We start from the raw sequence: 23,743 nt of genomic DNA on the forward strand, positions 1-23,743 counted from the left end.
GTTACAGACACACACAAGCTCTGTTACAGACACACACCTGAGCTCTCTGTAACTACGCTACACAGGGCTTGCAGCTGAGGCACAACATTGTGGCTGGAGCACAAATGTCTGCCCCGCAGTAGCGGGCTACAGGGGGTTCGTGGCTATCTGTAAAACCAGGACCACAAGACCCTGCAGCAAGACCCTGCATCAAGACCCTGCAGCAAGACACTGCAACAAGACCCTCCAACAAGACCCTGCAGCAAGACCCTGCATCAAGACCCTGCAGCAAGACACTGCAACAAGACCCTCCAACAAGACCCTGCAGCAAGACCCTGCAGCAAGACCCTGCAATAAGACCCTGCAGCAAGACACTGCAACAAGACCCTCCAACAAGACCCTGCAGCAAGACCCTACAACAAGACACAGCAACAAGTCATCATAGGCACTTCGGAGGCAGCAGAAAGTCTGTGGCAATGGATGAAGAGGCAGGATCCAATCTGGGCACTAAAGTAACCACCAGGAAACTACAGTAACATCAGGAAGGCAGGAAGGGGGCTGATTCTGGGGGGGGGGGGGGGGGGGGATGAAAAAAGAACATAACATAAAAGAACATAACAACTGTCCATCTTAATTTAAGAGCCCAATAAAAAGATTCATTAATGACGACAAAATGTGTTGACAGTTATGAAATACTCAGAGCATGTGACAGAATCAACAGTTAATCCAACTAATTCTCAAAATATCAGCGAAGATCTCTTCAAAAACAAGAATGTCAAAGTTCCTGGATAAGGAATGAGGACAATGGCTATGTCACTAGCTCAAAGCCACTGTGGTTCTGTGTAATGGAGGTTTTGTGTAATGGAGGTTTTGTGTAATGGAGGTTCTGTGTAATGGAGGTTCTGTTTAAAGGAGGGTGACACTGGGGAAGATCCTACCAGGGCAAGCATTAGTGTGAGGAAGAGGAGGAGGGCTAGGACGAAGGAAGGATTACAAATCCATTAAAACAAGAAGAGCAGACACAATAAATCCACACCAGAATATCCCAAATTATCACTCATTCATTCATTATCCTAACCCGCTTATCCTGAACAGGGTCGCAGGGGAGCTGGAGCCTATGCCAGCATACATTGGGCGAAAGGCAGGAATACACCCTGGACAGGTCACCAGTCTATCACAGGGCACACACACACCATTCACTCACACACTCATACCCACGGGCGATTTAGACTCTCCAATCAGCCTAACCTGCATGTCTTTGGACTGTGGGAGGAAACCGGAGAACCCGGAGGAAACCCACACAAACACGGGGAGAACATGCACAGCTCCACACAGAGAGGCCCCGGCCGACGGGGATTCAAACCCAGGACCTCCATGCTGTGATGCAGCAGTGCTACCCACCGCACCATCCGTGCTGCCCATCCCAAATTATGAACAGAAAAATATGCCAATGGATAATTTTTCACTGTGGTCTTTTATGGTTATGTTCTTTAATGGTCTCTTGATTAGTTGCAGGGTTCAAGCATCTGTTGGCTGTGGCATCCTGCAATAACTCAGGGATAGAGAGGACTGCATCTCCAAGCCTGCCATGGTGCATCTGTGTAGATGCACAGGAAGCGGGGCATGAGCGCAGGCCAGATAACAGCAGGGCTGTTACATATTGGACAGACTCTCTGCTTCCTGACTACAGCAGCACTAGGCCACGAGTGTATGCGTGATTATGGCCAGACGGCACACCAATGTGTTCGCTCTCAGGGAAGCTCCTGACCAGGTCGTGTGAAGGGTGGAGGGGATAGAGACACTAGAGACACCATCTCCACTGCCTACACTTGCCTTGCAAGAGGAAAGGAAAAAAAGAAGGCAAGAAATACTGTAAAAAATTATGTATATTTTGTATATTCTGTATCCCCGTCGGCCGGGGCCTCTCTGTGTGGAGTTTGCATGTTCTCCCCGTGTCTGGGTGGGTTTACTCCGGGTACTCCGGTTTCCTCCCACAGTCCAAAGATATGCACGTTAGGCTGATTGGAGAGTCTAAATTGCCCGTAGGTATGAGTGTGTGAGTGAATGGTGTGTGTGCCCTGTGATAGACTGGCGACCTGTCTAGGGTGTATTCCTGCCTTTCGCCCAATGTATGCTGAGATAGGCTCCAGCCCCCCGCGACCCTGATCAGGATAAGCGGGTTCAGATAATGGATGGATGGATGGATGTATATTATGTATTTATTTTTAAAAAAAAATTCATCACAACAATGGTTTTTTTTTAGATTTCTCCTCTCTCTCAAACACACAGGCACACACCAAAAGTATGCATATACACTCATCCTCTCAACAAACTCTTTATTTGTTTAGTTTCTTTTTGTCACTAAACCTTAAATACTAAACTCTCTCAAAATGTTGAAGTGGCCTTTATCTCTCTCACCTAATCCCCAACACAGGGTCTCCGTGTCAGAGCACACAGCCCAGGGCCAGCAGGGAGATGTTTGCTCAGGGTCAGCCACAGGTCAAGCATTTGGTCAGTTGTTAACACAACCCTGGCCACCACCCTCCCCCGCCTGCAAGCCTCCATCTGCATTGACAACTGTCTACACGGGCCTCAACCCAGCGCCGCCCTGACCGATAATCCCTTCCCTGTGAAGTAGTGCTGGCCACAAACAAAAAGGTCAAACACCTTTTAAGAGAAACTGTAGAGGAGGCGAAACTCCCCAAATATGGAGCTCTGCTGGTATCAGTCTGCATGAAACAGGCTTTCAGGAATGTCATTTTGAAACGGGGCTGGTGAATTCTTCAGCTCTTTGTTAGGGCCCCCCCATGCATAATAGCCTTTGAAAAAGAGATTCTAAGGCATCAAAATTGAATTATTTCAATTCAAGAGAGGGGAGGCTTCATTCAAATTCTACTGGGCAGATTTACATGTTTAAAAAACAGCGGACAGAAAATGAATGAGATTATCTCTGTGCCAGACTCACAACAAAAAATGGCTGTCTTAACAACAGAGGTGTTACTAGGATGTCATCTTTGGGTGGATTTAGATTTTATGATGAGCGTTTGTATGATGAACTAGAGAGGAAAACTTGTGAGAATTTTGGTTTGGATCTTCAGTAGGCTACAATAGAATAGAGTACACAGGCAGCAGTGCCTGTATGATAAACATTTGTCTGATGAATTAGGATAGTTCTGCCAAGGATAGAACGACGTCTAGGCCCAATATGATTAGCAGATGCAATTCAAATTATTTTTTTCATTTTTACAATTTTTATTTTTGTGTGTGTGTGTAAAGGAAAGTCGAACTAGAAGTATGGTGTAATCAAACAGCCTAATTAAAATACCTGCCTCATCCCCACTCCGCTGACGGAGCCCATGGACAGCTGGCTCATTTACAGTGAGAAACTGAATGACTCTGCTTTTAACATAGTTCCTGTTCTTTTCTATCTGAGTTTGACCCAGTAGCTGCGCGATACTGTCACCTGTCTCTGAGCAACGCTGGTATTCCGGCCTTGCAGACATCGCTCTCCCGCGAGGTGGGCAACAAGTGCCTATCTTTTTCTGGTTTTCATGCCAACTGCTGACTTTATTTAGTTAATTAGCCCCCTCAAATTTTACCTCCATTTCATGATAAGCACATGAATGACAGCCAAAAATTGTTCTTGTGCCCCTGCATTAAAACGTTATACTCTTGCTGAAGTTTGATCAAAACGCTTTTATTGAAACTATGAATGTTTAGAATAACGATGAAGTTTGATTGAAATGCTTTTCTTAAAACTGTGAATGTTTAAAATGACATTGAGAATCATGTGCAAAAATACCCTTTCTCTTAATGTTTCTATACGTCTATATATTATATCTTGAATGCTGTTTAATACTACAATTATAAACTGTGTGTCCATTCTGATGTATTGAGCTGCACACAAAGTACAAGAAGTACATTTAATCAGGTGTTTAAAGGCCATGGTTTCTGATGAAGTACAATGAAGCAGTGCGTCTTCACAGGGAAATGTTCTGGTTCAGTGATTGCAGGCTGGGCGGCCTGACTCATCACAAAGATTTCATAGGGTAACAGAAAATATTACATTTACATTTACATTTTAGTCATTTGGCAGACGCTTTTAATCCAAAGCGACTTACAAGTGCATAGGTTCTACCATAAGTCAAAGCATCACATCCAGAAACTAGCAAAATACACATGAAATGCTGTTCTAAATGATTGGTTAGCTAATTACATAAAGGCTAGGATAATTCCTGCTGTTACTTTGGAATTCTCTGGTCTCTTGAAGCTTCTTGCACGGAGCACAAAGATTCCTCAGATTAATCTGTTTTATTTTAAACTAAAATTTTGACTCTTCAACATCACTCCTGCCGAAACCACTTCACACACCTAAAAGGGACGAGGAGGAACAGCGACAAAAATATTTCCTCCACACTGTGATCTAATCTATGAGTGAACCAGTGTTGGTTGCCTCGTGGCACAAAAGGCCATCAAAGAGCGCGTCCACTTTTCCCGGTTAGCTGCTATAGTCTGCACTTCAGTCCATGATTTCCACCCCACTGTACACCTCCAGGTAGTCTTTGGTCTTCCTTTTCTTCTTCTTCTTCCTTCTGGCACCCAAGTCATTGCTATGTTGCAGTCATTGTTTTGGTCCTGCCTTAGTATGTGTCTGATCATCTTCCATCTACACCACTTCACTTCCTCACTCAGTGGTTTCATGCCAGCTCTTTCCTGTAGCTCTTCAGTACTGACGTGATCTTGCCATTGAATTCTGAGGATTCTTCGTAGGCACCTGTTATGGAACACTTCAACTGCCTTGTTATCTCCCTTGTTCATTTCCCATGTTTCATATCCATACAGCAAGACCGGCAACACAAGCGTCTTATACAGTCAGCTTTGTTCTTCTTGAAATGCTGTTGGAGCTCCAGGTCTTTTTAGTCTGATGAATGCACCTCTTGCTTTTGAGAGTCTGTTCTTCAGGTCCTTCATACCACCTCCCTCTTTACAAACTGTGGCTCCCAAGTAAGTGAACTCATCTACGTCTGCAATGTTCTTCCATTAATCCTCATTGTTTTTGTCTTTCCTGTGTTAATCCCACCTGTCTGGCTTCTTCATCCGTATCGTTTCATCCTAAATTTGCTGTTTGGTAGAGGAGAGTAGCGCTATGTCATCTGCAAAGTCCAGGTCGTCGAGTTTTGATGTAAGCTTCCACCTTATTCCATTCTCGCCATGTCCAACTGTTCTTCTCATTACCCAAAAATCCAAAATCCCGACATATTGCATCCTTGTTTGACGCCAGTTTTAATGTTAAACCACTCACATGTTTCTCACACTGCACACTGGAAGTCTTCATAGAACATTCTCACCATTCTCACAATCTTCTCTGGGATTCTGTACTTCTTCATGATCAGCCACTGGCTTTCAAGGTGGACAGAGTCGAAAGCCTTTTCGAAATCTACAAAGTTCAGGTATAGTGTTTATAGTATAGATTGTTCTCGTTTTTGAGCGATTGCCCCGGAAAATGATTATTCTTTCCCGGGACACAAATTTCTCAATGTCAGAGTTCCAAATAAAACCCGATTCTTCTACTGCTATTCAATTTTTTCCTCTTTACATTTAGACATCCAATCCCGTGTCTGTAAACAGGTAAAAATGGGTAAAACACAGCGACGATTGGCCATATGCCTATACTTATTTTTAATTGGTAGCAGAAATACGAAAGTTTACCTTATCACCTAGCAACTGCTGCTCGTCAGTCTGGTGCGTGCATTCACTTCAAAGACCCCACCGTAGGAAAGTTCACCCAACTACTAGCCTAGAGGTAATCGCCTAATACTTCAGATTTTATTTTTATTTTATTTTTTTCTCGGTTTCATAAAATGGGGGGAGAGACAGACAAGGAGGACGAGAGAACAAAATCAGACAAGCAACCAGCAGCAAAAAAAACAAACAAACAATATACAACATACAACTCAGACTGGGCAAAAGAGAGCACTTTTCTGAATGGATAATGGCACGACAAATGTCCCGGTTTTTCACAAATCAAATGTGGCAATAGTGATACTTGTCCTCTAGTTGCACAGACCGCTTCTTCAGTCTTAGCTTGACAATTGTGCATACAAGATAGTGGTCACTTCCGATGTCTGCAGACCTGCATACTATCATTCACTGAATTCCTGAATCGTTTATTAATTAGCACATGGTCTATCTGATTCCTGGTCTTCCCATCCAGAGATACCCTCGTTGCCGTGTGTACATCCTGATGTGGGAATAGAGTTCCTGTGAGGACTAGCTCCTTCAAGTCGCACATTTCGCACAGCCTTTCATTCCACTTTCCAAGCCCGTCATAATCTTCGTTTTCATCTCCTACTTTAGCATTCATGTCTCCAGAGACAATCAGCATGTCGTGTGTGTTCCTACTGTCTAGTAGGAGCAGTCTCATGTAGAATGCATTCTTTACTTGCGCCTCTGCATCTTCTGTGGGTGCGTAGATATGCAAAATCGTCAACTTAATGTATTGGGAATGGTACCTGGTTTGAATGATCCTTTCACTGACTGGAGTCCAATCCATCAGGGCTCTTACTGCCCTTTTGGACATCAGTATACCCACACCTTCTCTGTGGTAGTCATCATCTCTACCTGCGTAAATACTGGTTTCTCCTTCTGCAAGTTCCACTTTTCCTGTCCAGCGTGTTTGACTGATACCCATGATGCCGATGCCTCTGCTGGTCATTTCTCTCGCTGCCAGCTTAATGTTGCCGCTTCGGTACAGCGTTCGAACATTCCAGTTTCCAAACTTCATGGTGTTTTTCTGGTGCACTCGTGGCCTAGTCGGCCCAAAGGCGTCCTGTCGGCTTTGGCCCTTGCTCGTCATGGTGTCTCTCCTGTTGTGAGGACTGGCTAGAGCGTCCCATAGATTTGGTGAATTAGCTCTGCTTCTGGTTTCTGTAATAATGTGTTTTTCCACTTTGTCTGGTCCCTACCCTTCGACCTGCTCGGCAAAACACTCCTGCCGGTATAGCTCTAGGGGTCATGGAGACACACAAACTGCCCCATCACGATAAGGTGGTGGTCCTGTCGGGGCGGGGCCAATAGGATAGCAGTGCATTTTTGATGACCAATGACAAAATTCATTCATTCATACATTCATTCATTCATTCATTATCCTAACCCGCTTATCCTGAACAGGGTCGCTGGAGCCTATCCCAGCATACATTGGGCGAAAGGCAGGAATACACCCTGGACAGGTCGCCAGTCCATCGCAGGGCACACACACCATTCACTCACACACTCATACCTACTGGCAATTTAGACTCTCCAATCAGCCTAACCTGCATGTCTTTGGACTGTGGGAGGAAACCGGAGTAGCCAGAGGAAACCCACACAAACACGGGGAGAACATGCAAACTCCACACAGAGAGGCCCAGGCCAACCAGGATTCGAACCCAGGAACTCCTTGCTGTGAGGCGGCAGTGCTACCCACTGCACCATCCTTGCCGCCCCAATGACAAAATTACAGAAAAAAATTGCTATAAGGTTCATTTTTTCTGAGTTTTCATTGGATGGGCAGATGATTCCTCTGGGTGGGCAAGGTCCATCCCAGCCCATCTGTAGAAACACCCCTGTTTAACAAGCATGAAATAAGATATTAAGTCGAAATATAAGACTTAGATACTTGTTAAGAAGACTCTTTTTTGTGCAGTGTTCCTGAGAAATGCACCCATGATCTGGGGGAAAAGAGAGAGAAGTGCAATACATAGGGTATTCTTGAGAAATGGTTTCATGTGTGTATGCCTACAACCCCCAAATTTCACTCATGAGCTGTTCTGCTCTGTCTAATGAATGTGGATTCTGTGTGCTGAAATGACTGTATCTGTGGAGCAAATATTTTTACTCTGAACAGCATCCGTGGGCAAACATATGGCCAACTGTGGTCCATTGCACTTTATCCTCATCCTCTTTGGAGGCTAAAATTAGCACGATGCGGATTGCGGCTTTAAGCTTGGAATCAATCCCACTGTGATACTCCTAATTAAATAAAGGCTAACCTGCAGCTCACAGACACAGGGCAGACTGCTGCCAGGACAACACACTCACACACTGCACTGTTCACATCCCAGAGAGAGTCAGATCAAAAGCTTACTTCTGCTGTCAACTGGTGTACCATGTGCTATTGGTGTATTAAAGTAGAGTTCATTTCATTATACAACTCACATCTTAATTAATCCATCATTCTGGGAGAGAAAAATTGTCAAAGCCTTTTATTTTCTGATATTTAAAACAAGGGTCCAGCTTCTCAAAATATATTGACCTGACCTCTCATTGTTTCACACATTGTGGAAGCCCGGTTTTGGCTGCTTGGTGCACACACACATGCAAACACACACACACACACACACACACACACACACACAGAAAGCTCTCTGACAGCAGATCAAGCCCAACACAAACACACACACACAGAGAAATCCCTCTCACAGCAGATTAAGCCCAACACAAACACACACACACGCAAACACACACAGAGAAATCCCTCTCACAGCAGATTAAGCCCAGCACAAACACACACACACACACGCGCGCAAACACACACACACACAGAAAGCCCTCTCACAGCAGATTAAGCCCAACACAAATAGGGAATCATATGGTGTCTGACACTCTATTATCATAGTTTTATGACTTTTATCAGCCAAGTGATGAGGGGCTCAAGCAGAGCCATAAACCCTAAACAGGCTGATAGGTCCAGAGATATGAGACAGCAGCTTATTTGACTTCCCTGATTCACTTTCCTTCTTTTCTTTTTCTTTCTTTCTGAAAGTGCAGGTGCTGACGAACAGGTCTACCCCCTGGTGCGGGAATATACCCCACTTCCTTTGCTTACACTTAGCCTCATTGGTACCAAACCTCTGCTCACATTTAGCTTCAGGGGTGGGCAACAGGACTGGAGTCTGGAGGACTGTGCTTCTATGGTCAGGGACTTAGCATGCGGGAGTTTGGAGGACGGTGCTTCTATGGTCAGGGACTTAGCATGCGGGAGTTTGGAGGACGGTGCTTCTATGGTCAGGGACTTAGCATGCGGGGAGTCTGGAGGACTGTGCTTCAATGGTCAGGGACAGAACTCAGCATGCTTCTGAACTCAGCATGCCATGGTCATAATAACCCAATGACCCAAGACACAATACCATAAGAAGTCAAGTGCCAGTACACCATATATATGAGGTGAAGAGGGACTGTTTTGTTTTTCTGGCAAACCTGCCGTAAAAGCCTTTGCACAAGAGCAAGCATTGTTTCATCTTTAACGGGAGGCACCTGAGTGAAATTGACTTTTTTTTCTTTACTATTTCTCTGTCTTTTAAATCCACCTTTGTTTCTTTGGATTAGATATTGATTTTGCTAAGTTTTGTAAAGTTTTTCTTATTTTGTAATCATTTTGTAATCACTTTTTCTTAAAGTTTGTTTTCATTCTTTTGATGTCTTTGTTTCATTAGTTTAAGTGTCTGTTTAAATGATTAGTTTGTGTTATTCAGTGTGTTTAAAAAAAATTGAAATGTGAAGATATTGAAAAAAACAATAAAACCACATTTAACTGGAGGCACACAGTCAAAACACGATTACATTTTCTGTCCATGCTAATGGGAGCAGTGTGTCCATCTGTCCCTTACAAAAAATAAGTTCATAAAGCATAGTATACTATTAGTTTAATTTTGGCATACTTTCCAGAAGTAAACTTAGAAAATAGTTTAACAGTATAAACAGTATAATTTTTTGAACTTGAAATTTCACAGTAGCCTTTTAGTTTACTTTTGGTATACGTTCAAGTATACATAGAAAATGTTTTACTTATAGTACACATAATACTTTTTTGTACACTTTCATACAGGAGTCAAATACAAGTAAACTTCCGTTATACAGCCAAAAAGTGTTCAGAAAATATAAGTAAATTACATGATGCATTTTATACTGAAGTCATAGCTTTATACCCTTACACTATTAATAATAATCACATTTGATATTGTTACTATTATTATTGCTCCACATTTTGTTGAAATGTCCAAAGCACACAGCACACAGGCTACGGCAAATAAACAGACTACAAGCAAAATACCCACATTTTAGAAATGCATACTGGAAAAAATTTACATAATAATTCAGGGAAATTCATTGTATCTTTCGGGAAGTTTTACATACAAGTTGTAGCTTTATATAGTATACAGTGGTGTCGCTACAGGAAATTGATTTCTTATACATTATTTACTCAAATGTTTTAGTTTTTTTTAATCAAATACACATCTATGCACATTTAAAACATCTCAGGAAAGGGATTTTTGCTGTGTTTTGCAGTGTTCACATGTTCACTTCCTGGTCAGCTGCATTTTCTAGTTGTCACTGTCCATTTGTGCTACACAAGTTGTACTAAGCTATACTAGCTAACAAAATTAACAACCTTAGACAAGGAGCTAACAACAGCCATTACAACAGCTCACTAACCAAAAAGGAAATGACACTGGTCAGGTAAGTCACGGTTTACATGCGTTTTATACCTAAGATAGAAACACATAAAAATGACAGCAATACACACCCGACCAATGTCAACAATCTTCCACAAAACACTGGAACATATCCGCTAGCTAACTAATACATTTGAATAAGAGGATGGTGTGCAAACATCTGAAGAAAGTAATGTTAGCAAACTGTTACATTAAAAACTGGCAGCAATGTGTCTGTCTCTCGTTGACTTCCCCCACGGTCCGGGCACTGTCCAATCAGTGACAATGTGACTGCAAATGCAACATTATTTTCTTCAGTTGCCAATAAAAATAATTAGCCTATAGCCTTGTACCTTTACTTAAATTATTATACATTTTTGGTTGCTTTCACAAATGACATAGCTTGGGTTTTAAGGCTGGTATCATACTTTGCTTTGTTAGATCTCTCCTCATATAACTCATAGGACAGCACTTCATCCTACATGAAGACGATGATTCCAAACATACTGCTAAAGCAAGCACGTTCTTCAAAGCCAAAAGCTGGAAAATACTTGACTGGCAAAGTCATTCACCCAATCTGAATTCAATTGAACTTGTGATTCACATGCTGCAGAGAACTAAAGCAGCTACCCCCCAACACAAGCAGGAGCTGAACCTTGCTGAAGCACAGGCCTGGCAGAGCATCACTAGAGATGATACTCAGCACCTGGTGATGGCAATGGGTCACAGACTTCAAGTAATCATGCATGTAAAGGATATGCAACAAAGTCCTGAGCCAGACTACATTCATTTACATAGCATCAATATACCCTTGACAACTTTCTGAGTAGTTCTGAATACCAGCTCCTTAAGAAATGATGTCTTTGGCCCGAGACTTATGGAGCTCACTGCACATCAAATTGGCAGTAAATTGAGGAATAAAAAAAGTCCTGTCCACTGTGACTACTGCAGTCACAGGAGCTCCATTCTGAGGAAAAGCCCCTGATGACAACTCATCCCAGCCAACCACAGCCCCCCTCCCAGCCAACCACAGCCCCCCTCCCTGCCAACCACAGCCCCCCTCCCAGCCAACCACAGCCCTCCCTCATCCCAACCAACCACAGCCCTCACCCCAACCAACCACAGCCTTCATCACCCAGATCAAACAAAATATCACAACATTGTCCTTCCCCTGCCCTGGTGATTCTCTCAAAAGCCAAAGGGTCTGACACACTTCAGAAACAGGAAGTTCCTAGAGCAACAAAAAACAGCTCATTCCACATTGCTGAGAAATGGTGTACAAAATGGCCGCCGTCAGCCTGTGGTCAGACTGCTGCTGCTCACCTTGTTCGCTGCTGTTGTCCCCGCTGTGCGAGGTGTGGCCCCCACTGGAGGGCCCCGGAGTGCCCCCGGAGCGTGTGGACGCTGTGTCATCATGGTCCCTGCTCCATGAGGTCTGAGGGAGAGCATCAGTGTCATACAGTGACCTGCACACACACACACACACACACTCACACACACACACAATCACACTCACACAATCACACACACACACAATCACACACACACACATACTCAGACACACACACACACACACAATCACACTCTCAGACACACACACATACACACACACACACACACACACACACACACTCACACACATACTCACACACATACTCACACAATCACACTCACACACTCACACACACACACACACACACACACACACACACACACACACACACACACACACTCTCTCTCCTTTCCCCACACTCTCTCCTTTCCCCCCACACCCTTTCCCCAAGCTCTCTCTCCCTTTTCCTCTGCAGTGCAGGGTGCAGATTAATTCAGTGCTTAATTGTATAGAAAATTTAATTTTCCACCCTTTATTCTGTGTGTCTTAAGCTGGGGCTCCTAAATGTGCAGCTCCACACTGAGGATCTGTGCCTACCTTATTTTCATTACCATTTTCCCCCTTGCCGCTTAATTCACCGTGAAAAGATTTTCCTCGCTGGAAATTCGGATTCCGCTATGATCACTGAGGCATTCCGATTCACTGCCTTTTCATTGTGCTGGGTCTTAGAGACAAGCCTCTCTTTCTCACATGCTTCCGCAGAGGATACCAGCACTCAAGCAAGAATTTCTGACTTGCCAATTCATGCATAATAATAATAATAATAATAATAATAATAATAATAATAATAATAATAATAATAATAATCATATGAATTTTGTTATGGATTACTCTTTCTATAACAAATCTCATAAAGAAGGTGAAATGACTATACACAAGTGTGTTTTTTTCTGACAAAATGTAAAGGAAAACTTGTTTCTGTGTGTGTATACGTGTATGCGTGCGTGTTTGTGTATACAGATATATAAAAATAATATTCCTAATTTTAAATACATACATGAAAGATGTTCTCTACTAAGCCATACAAATGGCTAGAATTTTAAAATTCACTTCTGTGAATTTTACATTTTTCATCTACCATTTGAACTTGGACCAAAAAGGATTACGCACACTAGATGCACACATCTTAATGACTTTTGAATGATCTTTTGGCTCTCAACAGACATCTTCTCACCACTGAGTACCATCATACACCCAGACTCCGTTTTCTATGTCATCGATTAGGAGAAATGTTCAGCATCGTAAACGTTATGTGTAGTTCTGTAGATAAGATGTGGATCAGTAATACTGATAACAAGTCAAATGGCTGAGTAGACGGAGTGTCCAGCAATAATGATGTGATCATGACGTGCCTTACCCCAGCCCAAATCTGCCTGACTTTCCCCAAATCTCCCAGCAGCCATGCAGCAATAATGCAATAATGGTTGATTACAGAGAAAACAGATTCGACAGGATTACATCCCTTGAGTGAGCCAAATTCTCTTTGAAAGGCCCTCTGGGATTTATATTTTTTGTAAACTGATAAGTACATCTTTAAAGGCATCAGAAGCTAATGATTCGTTTTACTAGACTGCCTTAGTTTTAACACTGCCATCTGTTTAGGTACGGACTTGAAAATTATACTGAAATATCTCATTGCTGATTTTCCTTTAGCATCAAAAAGCAAATTATGCTGTCTTTCACAAAACAAAACAAAACATGACTTAAATGAAAGCTACAACACAAGTGCACTATTTACAAAAACAAGGAAATCAAGCTCAATGCCTCTCAGCCACTCAAAAGGTCTGTTGGTGTCAGATGTACCTGGGATGTTCCTACAAGATAAACTTTCAGACAGGGACTTTGCTCCCATGGGCAGTAATTGAATTCCAGTGTCCATAAACTCACAGCAGGGTAACTGAATCTACAGCGTATAGACATCACACACTCCTGTAACATCATTTGCTGCTGAGTCAAACACAGTAAGCTTCTGTGAACAAACTCCACAATTTATTATTCTTTTTTTACTATTTCTATGCACTGTTCATTATAACCACGTATTGTATGGACAAAAGCCGGAGTCTGTCCAAATGGCAAACCATCTTCACAAATACACACAAGTATGAATTAATTGCAAGTAATCACAAATGTGCTTGGTATGGGCACTAATTCAAATGTTATGTTCTGGTCTGATTTTATTTTATTTTTTGTTCTAGTAACACAATCATTGCATATTTTACAGACTATAAATGTTAAGGGGCAAGTTACCTTCAGGGGTGGTTTTGTCATATTTATATTATTATGAATCAGGCCTATTTGTATGTGACTGCTCAGAGCCCGCGCATTTGTTATGCTGCTGCTTCCACGAATAGAAGAGAAGCCGTCACGTGGTCAGCTCTTTGTGACACTTGTTGAACCCGTGGCAGCAGCAGCCAAACTGTCCACACTGGAGAAGGAACCAGGACTACAGGCTCACATTCGTGCTAAAATGAGTACGTATTTATTGATCTTTATTACAATAAGAACATCGTTCGGTCCTAACTGAATGGCCAATAGGTCTATAGCTGTATACGTGAGAATACGGACTGTAACAAATAGTGGTTTGTGACGCCGCTTTCAGTAAAAGCACAAAACTGTATTTATGTAGCCTAGTATTTCACAACAGTCCAGGAAGATAGCAAGAGGACGATGAACGCATCCCATCTATTGCGACAGAAATGTACAGAACATCTGAAAATAGTTTCAGGAAACACAAACTGGTGTGCAACAGAGCAAACTCAAACACAACATGGCTTACAGCAGCGACAATAGTCAGTATCCTTGCTTTACCACATTGCCGCAGCAGTGCAAAACGTAAACAACCGCAGCCGCAGCATTTTAATTACTTTAAAACAGCCGCGGAAAGCTACAATCAGTAGTAACCCATCATCGTTATTACTGCGACCTGAAATGTGGAGACGCGTGTGTGTGTTTGGCTTAGACCTAATTAGCCTACTTCCCTGTACTGTGCTACTCCTACTCTGTCTGACGATGCTTTAACCAAAAGTCACCCCGCATATAACGCATTATGGACTCATGCAATTTTGTTAAAATAGCTGTCGCTCGAAAGACTTGGCAGTAAATGATACAGCCTGAACAACATTGTTGAAGTGAACATCGTGGAGACCCTCTGGTGTGAAGGGGTTAAGCGGGAACCAGTCGCTCCGGCTCGGGTAGCCCCGTAGCTCCGGAGGGGCAGCCCATTTATCAGTGCGGCCCAAAGTACACAGCGTGATTTAAAACTGGCTCTGCCGCATTCACATCGGAGCGCAGAGACTGTGACTTCTTCACCTTTAAGCTCTCTTCGGCTCTTTTTCACGGGAGGCGCCCTGGGTCTTACTCCCAGTCTTAGAGACTTTCATTAAACCATTCGGGAAACAAAACTATAAGATAAAGGAGCCAAAACATTATTGCTCGGACGCCCGGGTGTGCAGACACTGAAACACACAGCAGAACCACGGGTGTAAGAGTTTAATACATTCACTATATTTTCCCCTCATTTTTTATGCTACAGTCTCCCTGCTTGACTAAATTGGTTTATGAATAAATGAGCCTCCCTTCTCCCTCTTGTTAACATTGTTGAGAATTTGCACAAAGAACATTTTTCCAGTCCAATTCAACTTTATGCCCGAGGGCACATATTAAAAATACATATGGAACGAGATAATGCACACACGACACATTCGTTAGGGATGTCACTGTCTCATAGCAGCAGACACAAGTCGCAGAAGAAATATAAAATGCCAAAAAAAAGAAAAAAGTTTTACTGGTATTCAACGATAAAGCGAACACAAAATACGGCAATTAATCCTGAGTGTAGTGTAGAAGATCGCCGAAGTATATAAACCTAAATCTTAAACCCGTCATTAGCTACATGGTGTTAGAGTAAATGGCATAGGCTACATTAATTAGAAGCATAGGTTAGTCATCAGTGAATTTCAATATCACAGTATATTAACACGTATCATATATCCCTGTATTCATCTGTATGCATCTTAAAGCGCTGAATTTATTCAATCCAGTAAACATATCCTATAGATATTGGCGTCAATATTTCGATGTATGTGCAGACGTATGATTAGGGGGAATTATGGCATGTTTTTATCTTAAAGTCAATTAAAGATCCGAGTCCATGTCCCCAAGCAAGTCATAATTTGCTCAGCAAGTCCCATATACTTTGCAGCCCTTGGGTCGTCTGAAATTCTATTTCTGTCTCTTAACGTGTTAGCCATCTCGAGTTTTGTTGGGTCAGTTGTCCCTTGGGAATTAAGTATGAATAAAGTACATGTGTGTTGTTATTACCATTAATATATTTCTGAATTGAGTTAAATTGTTTAATTTCTGATTCGTTAATTACCATAATGGTCGCTAAAACCGCGACGGAGACAGTTGGCGGCGATATGTCGATGCGCTTCGTTCCCATTTCAGTAATGAATTGGGCGCGCAGTGAGCGTCTCACTGCTCTTAAGGCTGTTGATCGACGCAGTCAAAAGCGGACTACAGATCATTTCCTCCAGTTGATCACTCAACCATATGAAACTTCATATTTAAATTTTAATTATTTATGCTGATCGCTTCATTACTTTTATGCGCAGGTGGAGCTACTAATTCATCTCGTTATGTCCAATAGCCTATCCTTTGTTTACAGCCTACGAAGGCCGTGCATGCCTAGCTCCTATCCTATATTATATTCGGAATATGCGTAGCGACTATCTAGGCTATACGAAATGCAGAGACCAGTGTTTTTCCTGTAATACTAGCATATATCAATTAGCAAAAAAACAGGCACGCAGCCTATACACAATAAAGCGTTAAAAATAGGCATATTCCGGTGCTGATCCAATTTGCCTCAAGTGCGTGATGCGTTCTGTTCTTAAAAATGAAACAAATTCAAATCAAAGGGTCTGTTTTAAACAGAGCAGCTCATGGATAGGCACTGGTGCGCGCTCAGGTCTAAGGAAAGGTACTGACAAGGCAGCCAATGAACCGTGAACAGGCGTGAATGCGGGCTTTATCTCCCCCAGGCCCTCAGATCGTCTTTGAGATTTTCTCAAAGATAAATATCCCTTCTGTGTATTTAGCCATCTAAAATTATTCCACAAGAAAACATTTAGCTTCTATTAAAAGCGAAGCGAAAAACGAAAAGACTAAATTAAAATGGACATGAAACAGGTCAAGTTTACGGCGATGCTTTCACAAGCTAATCTCCGTAGGTCGGTTCCGGGATCAAACCTTAATGAAGCAATAATGGACACATTATTCAAAATGTTTCATTCCGCTGGAATTTAAAACAGCCTTAATCATGTGCAAATAACAGGGAGGTAGCGTACTGACCAGAAGAAAATCTTAATAACCTGGATATTTTATGTAAAAAAGAGAAATCTCACACACCTGATCAAGGTTCCCGGACGATCTTGTGATTTCTTCACTGTCTGATTTTGATCCGCCATCTCTGTCATCGATAACCAGGTCGATGGGCATTTTCCCCTTCAAGCAGCTGATGTACCGATGGCAGAAATTGTCACAAAGTTCGTGCACCTTGAGGGACGATGGCACGTGCGAAACACACAGACATGAAAAGGGTCACTAGAAGAAGGTGTTAGGCTACTTTAATTCCTGTTGCAAGTCAATTCGACAGCCAGATATAAGTATATCTTATCCGGGATTTGGGATAACGATTTTCTTGCAAAATGGAGATATCTCAGAAAATTGACAGTGACAAGACGACTCACGAGCTACAGCATATTCAACAGCCGTGCTAAATGCATCTGTTCCCCGGGCTGTGACCATTAGAGGGATGCCCTGCTTGAGTGACATTTAAGGTAAACTGTTTAATCTCGTCTAGTTATTCCATTATTCCCCTCCTTACCGGGGAGCCCAGTCACTCAGAAAGCTGGACATTACCTACACCCACCGCTTAACATCCACAAATACGAGTAATTACATAGACTAATGCCTACTGCCACTGTGTCCATGTTTGTTTTAAAGTGCTCTACCAATCGAAGTTTGACTTTGAGTTGAGTTTGCAAGTAGTCTACTGTATATGCATTCCGTTTCTAAAACTGAAGTAAATTAGCCTATGAGGAGATTCATTATTTGTCCATCATCAATATATTCAAATATCGCCATATATAATTATTTTAAATAAAACGATGTAATTGACGACAGTCATTACGTCGCTCAATTATACATTCAGTTATTTGGATATTAAAAGTAATCAATTTCACACGTTACTCAATTCAGAACATGATATTTCCAATAAACGCAAATTATGCGCAATAAATCACATTGTGGGATTAAAAGTGAGAATATTACTGGGTAATGGGGTATCTGCTCCTGTTTTTAGCAGCTTGAATTGTAATTAAACTCGGAAGAGAAATAGGCGCCAAGATTGATTTTGACACTAATTACAACAGACCAGAAAAAAAGACATTTATGCAAATGTACCCTACAGGTCTGAACTATAACACCGGCCACTATTACTGAGGAAAAATTACCTTCTCCAGCTCCAGAAGATGGAATCTTAATACTTGAATTGCTTGTATCATCTGGAAAATTAAAAGTTACATGTATTAGCACGGAACGTATGAATTAATTTTAAACTGCACATTTTGATTACAGCCAAATGATTATACATGCATAATCCATAAATTTGCACGAAATGGTTCAAAAATGTAACAGTTGTCTCATTTCTTTTTAATGCCTAAATATAATAATCGTGTTAGCTTAATTACACACACTAAATTACACATACTGGATCTACTATTTGTTTGAAAACATGCATGTCACTGTCCGGAGAAAGGCCCCCTTGCAATCAAAGTGGCAATACTTTTGAATAGGCCTTTAAACATTTAATTGAGAGGAAAAGGCACTAGTCAAAGGCATATGACAGCCTTCTAATGGTAGCACTGGTATGGCTGTCTGTGGTAACGACCGGGCTATTTCTACATTAAACAATCTTATTTCAAGATGCTTTCTTGAAGATTTATGAGTCATAAACTTTGGGGCAGCCGGCATGCTCAGTTTAGATCTGCCACGATTGGTATAGGCAATCTATTTGGTCTGATTTAGGTATAGGCCTAGATAATTCAGTCCACAATACTTAAGTAAATTAAATCTTTGTATACGCTTACCAGATTATCGAGTTCTGGATTTGAAGAAAATAAAGGTTTTTCTGCCCGGATCTGAAGGAGAAAATGATCATAATTTTTTCAGTCTAATACAAGAATGAATATGTCTTGTATTACTGTTGTTTAGGTATTTAAAAGAACGTGCGATAAGGAATGTGAATGTGAATTACGTATAATACAAACACTTGTAGGCTATGAATCAAGATGAATAAGAATGTTTCATTAGCACACATACTTCTTTTTATAACCTAAACTGTTATGTGTAACGGAACATTATCTGACCTGTTTGGCAAACACTGCTATATCTTCGTTGAAAGACTCGGAGGAGCACACATCGCCGCCCGCCACCCCGGGTTCTCTGGGTGTGCAAGTTGCTAATTCACATTTCTCAAAAATCAGAGCTAGAAGGGGGAAGAGGGGGTGCCTGGAATGAAATACAAATGTGACCGTCACTGAGTGGTCAGGGGAAAGGAAGATTGACACTCACAGAGAAGAGGCAGACTAAGTCTTTGGTCCTGTGTTACAGTGCTAGTTCAACCCACGGTCAATGCTCAGGCCTTTCACAGCGCAAGGGAGGCTTGTAACAAATAGCTTCGTTGGCTTGCTTCACCAGAGGCCTGCAGCCTCCTTAGCATCAGTCTCACTCCTCCGCACAGCCTCTCGTTTCGTATTCGAAAAATCGTCAATATTGTATACCACTAGTCCCCTTCATAAACAGACCTGCTAATAAACCAGAAAGCTAACCCGTCAGAAGACGTGACATTTAGGACTATTCACACACACACACACACACACACACACACACAAAGAATTCCAAAAGAGCGACTCTTAACAGTCCTAGCTATTAACTGCATGGGGGTCAGACCTGCATTTTGTGATTCGCATCCATAGACCAGTTCAAATATCTCAGACATAGCCTTGATTTATTATTCGTTTATTTCACTGTTATAATTATATAAAAGAAAACATTTTACACAGTAATTAGAAACCTTTGAAAAGTGACCTTGTGTCACTTTTTGATTGGAACATGATTTATAACCGTAGGCCTACTTTGTAGTTCAGATAACTGATTGGTAAGACTATGCGTACGTGCATTAAAAAAAAGAAAATAAAAGTAATATACAAATAGCAATCTGGTTTCTTTTTAAAATAAGTAAATAATGACGTTTTAAGCATACAATAAGTTATTTCCGCACAATGACCATCGATGCATTAATGTAAGCTAATATGTTTCATTTATGAATTGAACATGTTAGCCAAGAAGCCCTAAGATATATAAATAACTTTACATGACACAATCAGTAGCCTGTTCTACCTAAACGTACAATAAACAAGAATGTGCTTAAATATATAGGCTAGCCTACAGGAATAACGGTGAGAAGCGTTGTCCGATGATGCATCGTAATTATTTGGAAAACAAAAATTAACCTACAACTGGACTATTGTTTTCGCCTAACGGTTTGCGCCTCTGCTTCTGAATAACTTTTCTCTCTCCCCGGATCTCCTTCCGGAATACGTGACAAACAAAACCCTCTGCACTAAGAGTGTCTCAGTATATGCACGTGCACGGAAATGTAAAGAAAGTTTCACTGGAAGCCTAAACCTACCCGTATATGGAATCTTTATCTCGTTTAAGAGCGTCGTTGACGGAGGAGCCCATGCCGGGCGGCATGGAGTTGGTGTGAGCAGTGTGCGGGTATTGGTGCGAGTGGAGGGGGCCGTGATTCAGATGCACCGCCTGCATGGATCTGGCCGCGTGTGGGTCCCCATACATCGTAGTTGGGATTCCTACTCCCTCCATGGCATAATGGTGTATATCTTCGTACTGCACACAACAAACAGAGGACATAGTCCCAGTTACAATAATTATCTATGGCATTCTTTTAGACGACTACACACGAGCAGGTTATTCTCCGTGCAACGTGCGCACCCGACGTTTAACCAAAGTAAGTATTTGCTGAAATTAATAGGCTAGCTTTTGTGAGAAAATTATTATTTTATATTTTTGTCAATATACTTTTTGTATGCCTAGTCTTTTATGTTTAATGTCGGTCCTCAGCGTCACCAATGAGCGATTTGATCAAATTCCATGCAAGCTCTAAATAGCCTAACAAATCACGTGTTTTGTTTTTCAAAGTAGGCAGCAAATAGCTTTGCAATAACAGTTTTCCAACTCATCTAAACTTGAGTCTTGGGTCTCAGTCTTGAGTAATATCAATTAATGCGTACGCAAAACATTAAGCCGAACAGAATGTTTTTTTAAGTTTTTGTACATATTTAGGGTAGTTATATATCTAGTTGACTATTATTCCAGCAGTCGTCATTTAGGCTACTGTAATAAATATAGGCTATTTGAAGTCTTGAACTGTTGCTGTCGTTGTTCACTTGGTTAGCTGAATTTAACAATATGATTTTAATCCGTCTAATTTTAACAAGTGTACAGTAAACATAACATTAAACATTTTTAATTAAAAAAATAAAGTATAATGATATTGCTATCTATATGTGTACATAAAGTAGCCTGTAGGGCCTATATGCGGGCTTTACAAAAGGCAAATTAGTTAGCCTATAATATTAAATTCAAAACAAAAAGTAATTTGTTCTTATTTATTCTATGCAACGTGTGTAATTCGTTCTTCATGAGGCTATGTGAGTGCCAATGTATTTACAGCTATGCCCTAACCCCGTAAAGACACAAGGGCTATGTAGCCGTTCCACCCAACTAAACAATGGCTCAGTTAAGCGTTAGTAAGTCAACGAATTGTTTATTTGCATAAAGTTAATTTAATTTCCAATAACAAAACAATATGAAATAAATATTAGACCCACAAAAAATATTTGTATAACTGCAAAACGAGACTAATTTCAGTTATTAATAAAAAAGACATTTCAAAAAGGTTAAGTTACCATTCTGAATGCAAAACATTCAATAGTTAATTGTGTTGGGATTTACTATTACTAATTTGCGTTAAAAAAAAGAAGAAAAAAAAAGAAAAATCAGCGCGTAAACACAAAAATGATAGAATATCAAAAGTTGTTACGAACAGTTCAGGACATAAAAAGTCGAGTTGGGCGTAAGATTGGTCTTAATGGAGCGTGTTCCAGTCATCATGTTGTAATTCATTTAGAAAAATGCGTTATTCAAATGCTGGGTTAGGTTGTCAAATACACAAGCGCGTGTGCAATCATGACAGAAGTGTAAAGCGCAAGTAGGCTACTACGAAAATGGCTCACATGCCATTCAAATGAGGGAAAAGTTTTTGTTGTGAGCGTCTGTCATCAGCCACGTTTCAATGTTGTAGCCAGCTACGAAACTTTTCTTAATACGTACCCTTTGCGCCATCGGCCTGTCTTCCTTAAACTTATAATATATCCCCTATGAGGCCAGGGTGAAGCAAAATAAAGGGTCAAATTCCAAATGCGAGATTTAAAAAAAATCCTTATGTTTCCTTCAGGAGTACGATCAAGCCAGACCTCCGGCTCAAGTTCGGCTACAGCGCAGCAAATAGCTCCCTCGCTTTCTCCAGGACAACGACGAGGAGAGAAAGAATCCTCTTTTCCAAACCAGTATGAAAATGACCCTAAAACAAAACTAGTCAGTCTCTTGGCTTTCCGCCATTCCAACTGTCAATCAAAAGCGAGGTTGTCAAAGTGTTGAATGAATGATGATCCGCCGCGCGCTTCCAATGGTCAGGGCACCTTAAATGTTAATAGTCAAATGCACAGAAAAAATCACGCTCGTGTTTCTTTGATCAGTCTCGACTCCTGAGCGTTTTTTTATGCATTAGCCTCTAAATGAGATCAAGAGGAGGTGGAGTGATATTTCAGGCTTAGTTTTTTTCTTAAAGGAGCCACGATCGATGCTACGAGCCACTCGCCAGAGTGTATATACAATGTGTGTGTAGCTTATGTGTGTGTGGAACGGAGCCGAAGAGTTGATCTGGACCAGAATGCGGAAACCCGGAAGTAGTGGTGGCCATAACAGGTCGTGTCTTGCACAATACAATGGGCTACATCAAGTGCTCATATAGCAGGGGGTGGGTTGTGGGAGACCGTCTTCAAATGCGACGACAACGTTCAGTTTGAACAGGAGAAAGAGGAAACCGGCTGGATTATCTCTAAATCTCTTTGATAGACTATATGCCTACTTCACACACTTCATTTAAATTCACTAGTATTGTGAAATTTTAGTTACACTGTCCACTTGCTTGTGTAAGGCAGGCTACTGTATTCCAAAGACATTCTTTTCTGGTAACCTGCTAGGGTGCCTACTTCTCCTTATTAGGATTCTGCACGTGGAATTTTCATTGTAATCACATTGTTCTCATATATAATGTTTCAAGGTTATATGAATTAATGTTAATTTTTCAGTTTGTTCATTTTGTAATTTGTAGCTTTCCGAATTGCCAATCATTTCCATGTACTGTAGGCCCATCCGCCCACATACCTTTAATTCAGAAAGCGCAAACACATTAAGTGGTGTAAGGTGTTCTTGTTCTCATGCATTGAAGCTATTTGTATAAGGTTTGTGATTAAATGGAGGCATCATAGGCTAATAACCGCGCGAATTGAATTTCACAATTTAGGCCGCATCTTAAAAGACACAAGCTACACCGGAATGGCGCTGTGTTCACGTCACAAATATATTAGTCAATCGCATCCTCATAAACTTTGGAGAGAAAATAAAACTACATTTGTATATATTTGAGATATTTTACATGTTTCGTTTCAAATTGGTCCTGAAACATGTT

The 23,743-nt window shown here is 41.3% G+C and overlaps 1 protein-coding gene across 1 annotated transcript in view; it reads right to left on the reverse strand.

The window, feature by feature from the left end:
• Nucleotides 1–22,675, reverse strand: part of meis1b (Meis homeobox 1 b) — a 71,607-nt gene extending 48,932 nt beyond the window's left edge. The window contains exons 1-7 of the mRNA XM_061228173.1: nucleotides 22,324–22,675; nucleotides 20,600–20,817; nucleotides 19,275–19,416; nucleotides 18,996–19,046; nucleotides 18,360–18,410; nucleotides 17,254–17,400; nucleotides 11,775–11,886 (exon numbers count right to left, since the gene is read on the reverse strand). Coding sequence (XP_061084157.1) covers nucleotides 11,775–11,886; nucleotides 17,254–17,400; nucleotides 18,360–18,410; nucleotides 18,996–19,046; nucleotides 19,275–19,416; nucleotides 20,600–20,817; nucleotides 22,324–22,335 — 733 coding nt within the window. The 5' untranslated portion in view covers nucleotides 22,336–22,675. The remainder of the gene's footprint in view (nucleotides 1–11,774; nucleotides 11,887–17,253; nucleotides 17,401–18,359; nucleotides 18,411–18,995; nucleotides 19,047–19,274; nucleotides 19,417–20,599; nucleotides 20,818–22,323) is intronic.
• Nucleotides 22,676–23,743: the final 1,068 nt, after the last annotated feature.

Source organism: Conger conger, chromosome 18, assembly GCF_963514075.1.
Source record: "Conger conger chromosome 18, fConCon1.1, whole genome shotgun sequence".
Classification (NCBI taxonomy): Eukaryota; Metazoa; Chordata; class Actinopteri; order Anguilliformes; family Congridae; genus Conger; species Conger conger.